Genomic DNA, 12,669 nt, shown 5'->3' on the forward strand with positions numbered 1-12,669 from the left:
TTCTTATTTCACTTGGAACAGTTTTTTTACGGCACCTGTGTTCATGCAAAATGGGCCAATTACCGCTGCCTGCACAAGCGACTAGGAAGTTCACCGCTCTAATTGTAGTTCAGTGTGCTACAGCTGTCATAAGCATCAGACGTACTCGATAAACTCGTGCGCTTACGCTAGCACTTTTCAGACCACCGGCAGTTGACATTCCGGCCCACAGCTGCAAAACACGTGAAGAAATGCAAGCACCACAGATTTTTATCGTAGTTTTTGTTTTATCACGTATCTACAGTGTGAAAGTACTTTCCGTTCACAGAAAAAAAAAAAGTCCAACGAAATGTGCATTGTCATCCAGAGAATTGAAGGGGATGGAAATGATACCACGAAGTGGGAGGAACCCTTTCGTGCCAAACACAACGACACGAAGGAAGTCGTGCCATGCTACACCCTTAATTACTCTATTCACCTCAGAAAGCGCACAAGACAGGGTCTATTGCTGGAGCCAAAGCAGGCTCATGCGAATATATAACTGCAGCCCTAATCCTACATGAACACTGGCATGAACGGCTGGTTGTAAAGTCCCGATTTTACCACTTATGCGCTAAACACTATTCACTCTCTCACAACACGTAACAGGCTTTACAATGAAAGCTTGCACAGGTGTTAAAGGGCCTTGAAAAAAAAAAATTATCGATAGCAAGGTATTTTGTGGACCTGGAAAGCTCCCGAAGGCCACACACTGGTGGCACTGAAACTCGTTTGAGGTCACAACGGCATTCTTTCGCTTTTGCAAAAATGTAAAGTTGGGCTTGTCTCAAGTTTCCCTAGCCAAATTCGACGACGGCAAGACTTTTGGGTCCAAGGCTGGGGGGGCTGCCAGCCAAATGAACACACAATTCCGACTTGTTCGAACAATGCTGGCTCTGCACCACCACAGCTTCAGAACATTCAAAACTTAAACAGGCTGGCATTTCCATCCCCCAGGTGACAAAGAACTCGCACACACATACACGCACACACCAAAGAAACAGAACCAAAAGTAAATGTACACTGGTGGCCATTGTTTGGTGATGATGCAAAATCGAATGACAGTTTATTGGCTGATCCAATGTGGTTTCTTTTCGCATTTCCCACCGACAAAGAAAAATATAAACAGTTGTGGTTGCATTGAGAGTGCATGCCGTTAAATTGATGTCGGAAAAGAAGGTGAGTAACCGGGATAGAGGAAATCCAAAGTTTTTTCTTGGTTGCTTGCTTCGATGATAGAACTACCAGTGATGCAAGGAAATGCGCGCATGCCATCTGCACACCACACTCTAGCCAAGCGTGTTTGAACACAGTACATAAACGTCGCAACAGTCGCACGGCACTCAACACCAGATGCCCCACATGCCAGCAGCCAGGCAAAAAAGAACACCTAGCACCTTGAACAACCACGCACTAGTTGTGACTTCCTATTAATTTATAACTTGTGGTACACACATTCAGCAATGACCTGCTTCGACCCTGGCCTTTCTCAAGAGCCACATTCTTTTTTTTTCCTTGTGAAAAACAATGATGGTCTATTACACAGTCGCCGAAACATTTTACAATATGACAGACCATGTTTGCAGAGATGAAACAAAACATTGATACAATGGTTCAAAACAAAAGCAATGCTTTACAAGCTGCACTTTGCGTAAACAAAAACATGGAAGTGCCAGACTTCAAAAGTTTGCACAATGGCTCCTTGCAAATTTCAATTTGTCATGATGTATGTGATGCGAGTGACAGAATGAGGTTGAAAAGAAACAACTCTGGATGTTCGGCACAAGATGTAAAGGAAGAAGAGACATGCTGCAACCACTGAAACAAAAATTGACAATCCCCTTTTCAAGAGGATGCAAGTGCTAATTAAAATAAAAAACAAAGTACGATGCTCCAGTGAGAACACTTTCGTCATACAAGGCAGCCCAACAATAAAAAGAAGTTCATAAACCAATCAAAAGTGTGAGCGACCAATTACAACAGGGAAAAACCTTGGCAACCAGTCTACTTTGTCCCATACGCACATGCAACGATGCCCAAATGTTTTTGTCTTCCTTGGAGAGCCAAAAAAAAAAGAGGAAAAGAAACCATGAACAAAACGGCGGAGGTGTGTGACTGATGAGTTCTTGATGAGAGACAAACGAAGAGAAAAACTCAATACAATATAAAAACAAAGAGACCGCTCAAAGAAAGAGGGGGACGAGGCGAGATGGGAGGCAAGGGGAAGAGACTGGGAGGGAAAGAGGTCGGACGAGAGGAAAGACCAGTCCCTCCAGCTGGCGCAAGGATGAAGACGCTGCTGCAGCAGAAGGTGCACACACACATACACACAAAAAAAGAAACCACGCACGCCCAGCCACACACAGCGGCAGGAGAGAGAGGCAGCGACGAATGTCATTCACCAGCGGGCGGGTGTTCCGTCGAGCTGTCAACCCAACTGGCGCAGATGTGGCCGACGAAGAAAACTGACGACTGCTGGCTAGAAGACACGGGGGGATGGAGGCAGCGGTGACTTCATCATCACTTGCAGCGGCTGAAGGGACTGCAGTTTTCCCCTAGCTTTTCTTGGAGAGAGCGCGGACGGAAGGAAAGGGGGAGGGAGTGGCGAGGAGAGGGAAGGCGCGCAGCAGCAGCGTGTCGTCGTCGGTCCCCACTAGCCACTTTACGCATCATCCTCATCATCGTCCTCGGGATCGTCGTCTCCCTCGGGGTCATCCCCTTCGTCGTCGTAGTCCTCCCCATCGGGAACGGCTTCGTCATCATCATCATCGCCTCCGTCGTCGTCACCGGCGCCCTCCTCGTACTTGTCATCTGATTCGCCATTCTCCTTCTTGTCTGTGGACAGAAAGGAAAAGCAAGTGGCATTTGAGGCAACAGAATGTTATGTATGCATCAACCAATGCACTCACAAGTACAGTATTTACTTGAACGTAATGGGAGGGTTGACTTTCCAGTCAAATGGGAACACAGCGTGAATGTAATGCATGATGAGAGAAATGGGACCTTTATTCAAGAAATCACAATTAGCAAACAAGTTAGCTTGCGCAATCCTTTTCAGAGATAGGTTCACTTTCATGAAATGTTGCCAAAAGCGTTTCCGACAAGTGTTTTTGGCACTGTGCAAGCTCGCTATCAGTGCCAAGAGTGCTGTCAGCCATACTATACATTGAGGGGATTGGTGCCAACATGAGCAAGAGCAGAACTATCTCCGAGCTTGTTTGATATTAAGTACTTCTTAAGAGGCCGCAAAACCATTTCAGTTGGGGACACTACCAGGCCCACAGAGCCCTTCCGGTCGGCCTCGGATTTTAAGAGGGCCTTCCATTGGTCTTGCCATCCGTGAATCATTGCCGTCGAGCTACTGAGTGACGGTGTAGTTTCCCACCCTCTCGCCCATCAAAATTGCTTGCCTCTCGAAGCGGGCATCACAATGAATGCGCTACGTTGCCATAACACCACAAATAAACGGAGACGAAGCGCGAAATGTCACAGGGTGGCATCGATTCCCGCAAAAACCATGTTTTGACTTCGATCAACTTGTTTACAGATTGCATTGGGACGTACAGGTTGCCATTGATAAAAATCGTGAGATTTAGCATATTTGCTTTAAAATGATCAATTTTGCTGTTATTCGAATGTAAAGCAAGGGTAAAGTATCAAGCAACGAAAATCACGAAGAAACATGTTAGTTGAGTAAATACGGTACTGAAATTCTTATTTATAGAACATTTTACTTCACCTGCACTGGCTCACCTAATTAGAGCCGACTGGAGAGAAACCATATTCTAGAAGCTGTGCATGTTACTGGCACTACTATGTGACCAGGCACACGTAGTCACACATGTACTATCACACTCGATGCGAGCAGCAACACACGAGCTGCTGCTGCAGCTAGTGCCCATGAGAGAAAAGTGGAAAAGGTTTCAGCTTTGCAAAAGTGCGCATATTCCTGTGCTTTATGCTGCCTTTCTTCTCAGAGCGATTAATACAGTGGCTCACAGAGCAGCCCAAACTTGGCTCAGCATGCTTAGTTGTGGCGCATACTCGCCTAGCATTGCAACAATTTTTTCCGCCTCCAAATTAAAGGGGTAGCTGCTCAATGGGCCAGTGTATTATTGCTCCACAAAGAAAGAACACTGAAAGCAAGTGGGGTATGTGCATTGCTCAAATGGCGAGACCCTCTCCATCTTGTCTTTAGAGTGTCGGTGCAGCCACGGCTTGTATGTTGCAGCTCATATAGAGCGTGGCAGTGCGATCAAACCACAACGTAAAGGATGTGGATATGATTTCTGCAAATCTTGTTGCCTTTGGCTTCTTTATAGTGAGATTTGATTACACATCTATACTGCCCTGAATCATAATTTTAACAAAAGTTTGCCGTTCTAAAAGAAAAATGAATCTGACAGGCAATGCCGTGTTGGCAGGCATGCTCTTGTTTTACCTGCCCGATCTGAAATGCCAAAAGTGGGACATGAAACTTTTCGTGCAGCCTAATGAGACTCAACTGGCACAAGAATCCATGACAAAGTGTAGCGTGGCGTGAACATCTCACAACTACTCAATTTGCCACATAAACTTGTGGAATCTTCTGCTCTAGAGCTGCAATAAAACAAAAGGCCATCACTTCGAATGGCAACAAATTAGCTGGACACTCGCTACTGACATAGCCTAGGCCTTATTTGCTCAGCCGTAGAGTGCCGAAAGAAATGCCAACGCATTCAAAAACAGACACCTTGCATTTGCCGAGATGCTCTAAAATCAGCAACAACGCAATACAACAAAGGTTTCCACTCAGGTCCAGCAACATGGTTCAAAGGTATAAACTCACCTTTGTGGTCAGTCTGTTGGCATCACAAGCAACCAGGGTGGACAGGCGCATGAAAGGAAAAGAAACTGTTACCCAATGCGCACAGGCCACCAAATAACTGGGCATTCTTACTGCAGTGCAAAGCCACACAAAATGCTGCCTGTGATGGCATGAGAAAGTTAATGGAGCACCCACACAACACTAGTTTTACTGCAGAGGACCTGCGATAGCCCTTTATGGACTTCTTTTTCTGCATTGAAAACGAAAGCAGGGACAATCAATACAAGAAACAACCCCATGTGACATGAATGAACCAGCAACTGAATCACAAACAGCTATAGCCTGAGAAAGCTGAGGCAGGTGCCCCTTGGAGGCAGCAAGATGAAAACCGAAGTTGTCGGCTACTCGACTTCAGCATGACGGTGCAAAGGAAGCGCACGTGTGGTTTTCAGAACGTTGTGGGCTTCCACAGAACCGATTCGCCAGAGGGAACGCATACATATGTGCCATCCTGTCACATTCGGTTATCCCCTTTCGATTGGTTATTAGTAAATTATGCACTCCGAGTTCTCGTTCAACTTGTACCCACATCGACATTGTGCACTAGGAAAGCGAGAATCAGTCTCTAAGGGAAGACGAGGGCAGCCTTCTTTGTTCCGTACATGCAAGGCAATAGCCACGGCAGTGACAGATTCCACGCCGCCCCTTTCCGACCGTACCCTGTAACGATTTGCATCAAAGGAGCTGCAAATGGTGGAGATGGGGGGGAATGTCTGCGTGATTCCTCTTAAATGATCCTTAGTCCTTTTCCGACTACACATACAATCGTGCACCTGTGCAGTGAGCCGTCTAAATCCACACAACTAATCCTTAACTTCCTGTTTCAAGCTCGTGCAGTGTCAGCAAGGTAAATATTGTTAGACAAGTTTGGAATACATTCCGAGATAAAGTGAAACGTAGTAGGACAGGTGCACCTGGCATACAATGACAAGCCTTTGCGGAGTCCACAATACTTCAGCCTATAGCAGCACCACCAGGAACTGTGGTCTTCCCGCCTGTTCATTACGAACTTTACAACAAAGGGAAAAGAGAGCAGCTTACATTCACCAGTTATGGTGGGATCTCATCTTCCTAAGCTTGTGAAGATATGCTCAGAAAACTTTGGGGCTGTAGCTCATGGGCAACTTTGTGTGGCAATGAACGGAAAGTTATGCGGGGGTAGTGTTGCTCCAGCACATTTAACTGCGCCAAGTATAGCGAAGTGTTCGAAAGTGGCGCTTTTTGCTTTCTTGACAGACTGAATCGGCATAGCTTCCACACGCGACAGTTTAGCATTTGCCCAGATGCAGAAGAGGAAAGCAGACAAATAAGTCAAATTTAACACTCAGCAGCGTTTGCTCTTTCCTTGTAATTAAGATCTGTATACTTTACCTAGCTAGACTTAAATGCAGATGAAAATCAAATTTTTTTCTTTTAGAAGTCCTTTCTTGTGTGGTTTTTCCCTTCATTCATGCAGAAAGTTGTCAGCAGCTACCGCAATTATTTGCGTAATGATCGCACCCCTGAATTTTGTAGTCAAAATTCATTTTCCTCCCTTTCCACATAATGATCACACCCCGAACTTGCTGCAGCGTTGTGTTGTGCACCAAGTCTGGCCGATGATGATTGTGCTTACCATCTGTCGACTGCTACGCAAACGACTATTCAAGACTTACCAAGCAGTCTGCACGCACCTAACAGATTTTTAAGCAGATGCTCCATTTTATTTTTTTCATCACTTTCTGCACTTCCAAGGAGGAAAAAAAAAAAAAAAACAACCCTACAACCAAACTTGCCTTGGCTTTATTATTTGTAGGCTTTACAACGGTTGTTAGCAACAAAAAGGCACCTTTAGATTCCCTTTGTCTGCACTCGTGTCACAAATTGACATGTAATGCATGTCATAGTTTGTGACAAAAAAGTACCACACGATGTCACATTGAATTGCACCAGGCACACTTATTCCACATGTGACACCATTTCTTGGTCATGACTGCAAGAGTAATCTACCTAGCCTTCACATCTTGCATGTTATGTATAAAATGGTTAAATGGAGTGTAGCAATTTGAAAAACTTTTCTTTTCGCGTAGCAATTTTGGAATAAATTTGATCAGTCAAATGTCGCAACTTCGATGCACAACTATAATCTACTCTGCCCCAACATGTAGAAAGAGCCTAATGAACTTCTGCCTGCAAAGCAATGGCCCTGCACCTTATTTATGTCCCAGGAAGCCTCCCCACAGCTGTGGCGAAATACAACGGGCATGTAGCCATTAACTTTATAGTGAACCTTATGACGGCTTTCTCGTATTTGTTGGACTTTTGTGTGCACGTGCAAGACACAGCTAGGGGGCTCTTGCTTCTTGAAATCTGCCTTTTCTTAGGCACTTTGCTTTGCTTCATTTGTCCCTAGCCGGGTGGCATTACGAAACAGCGAAAAAATACTCTGGAATAAGCTTTCTGTTCACAGAGTTTCACACAAAAGTATTCAGCTTGTGACAGCAAGGTCCTCAGTTCCACTGCCAATTGTCTTCTTTTTATTGCTTTGAAGCACTGCTACACGACTATTATTTTGCCCTTTGACTTTTGCGGTAGGTTTTTTTCCCTACGCTTTATCCCCAGGCCTGACACAGCATTGCTGCCAAGGGGTGCAGAGCGACTCGGCAGGCAGACTCTGGGAGAGAGGGGGCACGGTCGGGTAGGTGCTCCTGCAGTGGCCCCAGACCAATGAATGATCGATACATTCTTACTGTGAATTCATTTTATCGTAAATTGCCAATTTTCAGCTTATACTGAAGTTAATCTTCGTGGCTGGGCAGCGCATAGGCCGAGTTGGTCCCTGGAGCATGTACCGCAAATACCACGTCCTGTCAATATGCCGAAGGTGCACTACGAAGCAGGAAACCTTATGCCAGACACGTCCCAGTGACACGGTCCCCCAACCACTGACAACCAGAAACTTGCCGCTTCACCTCTACAAACTTTACACTGGCCGCTAAGGTCCCATCTGGATGGAAGTGCAAATGGCATTCCAATGGGGGAGCAAAGCGTGTCGTCCTGCTTAGTACCTAGGCAAAGGCTTCGAGAAGCAAAGTGCTCATCAAAACTTCCCTTGATTTTTCTCCGGATACCTTTTTGTGTCGGACAAATATGAGAAAGAAGCTCTCTTGTGAACTTTAATGCCGAGAGGAAGACATTCTGAATTCTACACACCTTCTGAACCTTCTTCTTCACGTCATCATCTTCAGTCACCTGAAAGAACAAATAGATTGATCATGAAAATGGGCTGCATAAGCACGGACATGAACAAATGAGGTCATGATCATACAATACACTCGTACCTCAATACATCAAATCATCAGGTAACAAATATGTTTACAATGGGTATCACATTAATTACTATTTTTGTGGCAGACAACATCACGATGGTCGACAACATAGCCAATAAGGAGCAAGAGAAAGCATTTACGGGAATAAGCTCCACCACAGGCTTCTCTGGATTTACGTTACAAAAACGTCTCATTTGTTGCTGTTGATGTTAACGTAAAGTTGACTTGTTAATTATGACCACTGTCAGGCAACATTCTTCCTACACAGGTACCTACCAATACCCTAGACGACCAAGAGAGACTTCACCTTATACTTCAACGCACACCATTTAAGGTAACACGTGATTGTACTATCGGTAGTATACTGTTTCAATTCTAACCCCTTGACGTCTATAAGCTATGTGCCAATTTTTATTCGACACGATTGGTTCTTCACCTATACAACACCCATCTTCTAGATGTCTCTTGCTTACGTTTACTTTGCCAATGTTTACCCACCCATTACTGTCCCGAAACCACAAGGCTTCGTGGAGACTGACCACACGTTTATACATTCTGGGACGTCTATTGCAAGAAAACACTCGCAATTGTCTCAACCATCTGTTGCTAACTTTTCGTACTGCGTTGATGCATTGCAAACTGTTCTCGGCTGTGAGCATCGCTCATTCTGACAAAGTTCCACAGACACACACATTTTTATCCCTGAATTGTGCGAGGCCAACTACCGAACAACTAATTTCTCCAACAACAACCAGTGATTGAAGCGTGCGAAATGCAGTAAGCTCTTCTCGATGAACTTGATGACCTATATATTTTCATTGTTACCCTAACATGGCTTAGCAGAGACTCATCACCCCGATACTGCTGCCATTGTCATTCTCAAGTGAAAGGGTGTGAGGACTAGGCATGTACGCCACGCTGAAAAACCTTTACAGCCTTGGGGCACAGCATCAGCATGAGCTTCGATAAGGGGATTTGTGCTTTAACACAACGGTCGTGCTTCGCGTTAGTGACGTGTCCTCAATCCCGTTACTGATCCCACCTACAAGCGAGTGACTACGTGGGAGGCGCGCAATTCACAACACACAATAAGCACCAAATGGAGGCGCACCTATTATCAGTGAATTGCAGCGCGAGTGACGAATACTAGCGGCAGTCACCCACACGTGCCGACTTGCAGCCATCCCATGCCTACAGGCCCCCACGCAAGCAGCCATAGGCGGCAACGCGCCATCAGTAAACCAACCTGCGACTACCGGCGAAAATGACGCGCGCTACCGCTAGGCGATATTGGGGCGAAACTAACAGCATGTACGAAATTGCGTAAACCATTTTTCAACAAGACGCCCAAGTTCCTAGCAACCCTTCGCGCAAGCACAACGTATTAAAATACTTGAGCTCTCTCGCAGGGCCGCGACAGGTCCATAACCTGGACCTCCCGATACAGACTGTATCGGGAGGTCCCGATACAGTCTTTGACTATGGGACCTCCTCCTGCATACTAAATACATGTAATTTGACCCAAATTCTAACAATAAATTCTGATTCTGAAATTCTGAAAACTGCGTCGTTGTCGACTGCAGCGCACACGGCGATTTTCACGGCCCAGCCTTTTATGTTCCGTTCGTGCAAGTCTGCACTACCAAATTAACAGCAACAAAGAAACTGCGCGTGACGTAGCGCCGCTGTCATGGCAACCGGAGCGATTCCCACCAATGGCGCGGAGAGGAGCGCCCCTCGCACCGGCCAATCGGCTCGCGCGCGCCCGTTTGAAGGTGAGCGTGAAGGGCGGCGAAGCCGGCCGGCCGGCCGGCGCACCGCCGGTACAAAAATGGCGGAACCGACGTCGCGGCACACAACAGACGGCAACAATGGAAGAACGCCGCCGCTCCCGGCGCGCGCTGTGGGACGCGACATCGACGAGCAAACACGCGAGCAGAGCTAACTGATCACCGACGCCGCTTCGCAACGTTCGCGACGAACGCAGTGGGGCAACGATGTCGAGAACTCGGGCTCGGTGGCGAGGATTACGTGCGCGAACGGCGCGGCTTCTCTTCACGTGCCTGACGCATCGTCACGGCAGACTAAAATTAGCGTCGAAGGCGACGCCGCCGAGAAGGCTCCCCTCTTATTTCTTTATTCGTGCCCGCTTCCGTGGCGCTTGCTACACGCGCGAGGTGGCTTACGACGCGGACGTCCACGCACCGAGCGCGCGCAAGCGATCAACGAACGGCCGTCTCAAACGCCCCAGAGAAGCAACAACAGCGCAACGTGATATTTTTTATTCCTCCCCAATCCGGCGACACCATCTATCGATTATTTTGCTGCTTCTTCGGGTGACCACCCCATTGAGGGCGTCGGACGCGAGATCGGGGAAGGACCGGCAAATCGAATGCCTCGACGATTCGCGACTTCCCCCTTGAATCGACTACACTTGATCTTCCTCACCCGGCGAGCCTTCCTCCTTTCCTCCTCGCATACAAAGCAAAACCCGGCGCAGACTGCCCGCCCTAGCAGGCAGCAGACGCATAGAATTTAATACACCTCTTTCTTGTTGTGCTCTCCGCAAATTGGTAAGCACAACTCGCCAACGCGACGGCAACTTTTATTCGCGTCGCTGACGCTGCTTTGTTTCTGTTTCTCCTCCCTCCCCCACCCACCACTTCCCTCCCCCGACTATCTCGCAGTTGCGCCGGCGCCTAAGCGACTGGGAGCTGCTGCTGTTCACAACGGTCGGCCTCGGCGGCAACAGATTAGATACAAGCGCGAAACCGCGAAGTAGACAAAAAGCCGGGAGTCGGGCTGACCGCACCGCGGGGCGAAGATTAGGTACAAACGCAGGGAAAAAGGCGCGACGAAAGTAAAGAAGATAATGGCGAAAGCGAAAATAGCGGTCAGAGCGATATCTCTCTGCACCACCGGTGCACTGGACACGGAAGATGACCGGCGGGAAGAAACGTCCGCGTCGCCGGGTAGTCGCCGCCGGCCGATCGCGAGGTTCCGACTTAATAGATCGCGTTAATGTACACGGGCTTCGACTTAAAAGTCACGTTAAAATACAAAGTGCGGGGCTGCGCGAACGGAGCGAGATGATAAACATAAAAATAAACGACGCATCATCGTCGTCATAGAGCGGGGCGAATGGTCCGGCGTCGCCACTGGGAGCGCTTATAAATAACCTCCGCGGCGGACGCCGCAAGCGGAAACGAAACACTGAACCGCGAGTGACCCGGAACCCTCAGCGGCGACCCGCTTCTGCGCTAGACGGCGGGGTTGCGGAGAAGTCTGGAATCGCGACGATCGCCGGCTAAATCTTTGCACGCTGGCTAAAAACTACGATCGCCGAACCTGGTGACAAGGAAAAAAAAAAAAAAAGGAATCATCGCCAACGCTTAGCGCGCGGAGCTTCGCGGTGGAGGCCACTCGGCGAACATAACGCAAAACGAAGCCCGGTGTTGTACGAGAAGGAAAAAAAAAAAATAAAGAATGCGCGCGCGTCGGGGCCGGCGTGAACCGTGTAAAAGCGGGCCTCAAGTATTCCGAAAGCGTGACAAGCGCGCGCTTCACGTTTTTATTTCTTGCAAGAGAATGGAAGGCTGAGAAAAAAAAAAAATCGCGAGCGCACGCAACACCGTAAACGAGACAAAACGGAAGCCGAGGCTTTTAGATAAAAGAAAGCGAAGAGACGTTTGGAATGGTAGAAGGGTGAAGGGAGGGTAGCTTGCGTCGGCGTCGAACATCGGCGGGCTCGCGCTGATGAGTCGTGCGCGACAAGTCGGAACCGCGCAAACGCTAACAGGCGGCGAAGTTTCGCAGAAGTACGGCCTCGCAGAAAGAAACGAACAGAACAGCGCCAGCCGGCGTTAGGCTTAGCGCTTCCCCCACTTCCATAATGACTGATCTTAATTCAAGCGGGGGGGCCTCGGCGGCGAAGACACCGGTGGCCTCGCTAACCAAAACCGCGCAGGGCTCGTGCAAATGCGTCTCGTTCGGTGGCGCGAACGGACGCCATGGAACGCTCGATGCCTACGGCTCGGGTTTCGTTCGACGTGGACGTCCAAACGCGCGTCGCGACGCAGAAATAAACGGCTAGAGGCCCGCCGACATGCGACGGCGTGCGGTGGCTGCTTGCACAACGGACATAGCGCGGCGCCGGTAAGGACCCGGCGCTCGCTCACCTCGGCCGAAGACCGTTTCTGCGGCGACTTCTCCGTCTTTGCGTCACCAGCACCCTTCTCCTTGGCCGAGATGACTTCGTCGGCCTGCTGCGTCGCGACGTCGGCTTGCTTGTCGGCGGAACTCATGGTTTTTCTGTGCGGACTGCGGGAGAGCCGACGCAGCTTCTCGCCTTTGTTCAAATTCGTAAAAATGGCGCGTGCAGCGGTACGGCGCAAGCGAGCCCCAGTTGCCCAACTTCGAAGTGCAGCTTGCGCTTTAGCTGCGAGGGATATCACTGGCAAAATGTGCGAAAAGCCT

At 48.4% G+C, this 12,669-nt stretch overlaps 1 protein-coding gene across 1 annotated transcript; it reads right to left on the reverse strand.

Annotated features, from left to right (window-relative positions):
- Window positions 1-1,051: 1,051 nt before the first annotated feature.
- LOC135904175 (uncharacterized) lies at window positions 1,052-12,639 on the reverse strand. The gene is made up of 4 exons (XM_065434789.2): window positions 12,372-12,639; window positions 8,078-8,116; window positions 4,847-4,859; window positions 1,052-2,853 (listed from the first exon to the last, which is right to left on the reverse strand). Exons 1-4 carry the CDS (start codon window positions 12,495-12,497, stop codon window positions 2,681-2,683), a joined length of 351 nt encoding a protein of 116 aa, XP_065290861.1. The 5' UTR covers window positions 12,498-12,639; the 3' UTR covers window positions 1,052-2,680.
- Between the last annotated feature and the right edge of the window lie 30 nt (window positions 12,640-12,669).

Source organism: Dermacentor albipictus, chromosome 10 (assembly GCF_038994185.2).
Source record: "Dermacentor albipictus isolate Rhodes 1998 colony chromosome 10, USDA_Dalb.pri_finalv2, whole genome shotgun sequence".
In the NCBI taxonomy this organism is placed as follows: domain Eukaryota; kingdom Metazoa; phylum Arthropoda; class Arachnida; order Ixodida; family Ixodidae; genus Dermacentor; species Dermacentor albipictus.

Coding starts and splice junctions, on each gene's coding strand:
- LOC135904175 (XM_065434789.2), bottom strand. CDS start 12,497: ATGAGTTCCGCCGACAAGCAAGCCGACGTCGCGACGCAGCAGGCCGAC. Junction 8,117..12,371: donor AGAAACGGTCTTCGGCCGAG/GTGAGCGAGCGC, acceptor TTGTTCTTTCAG/GTGACTGAAGATGATGACGT.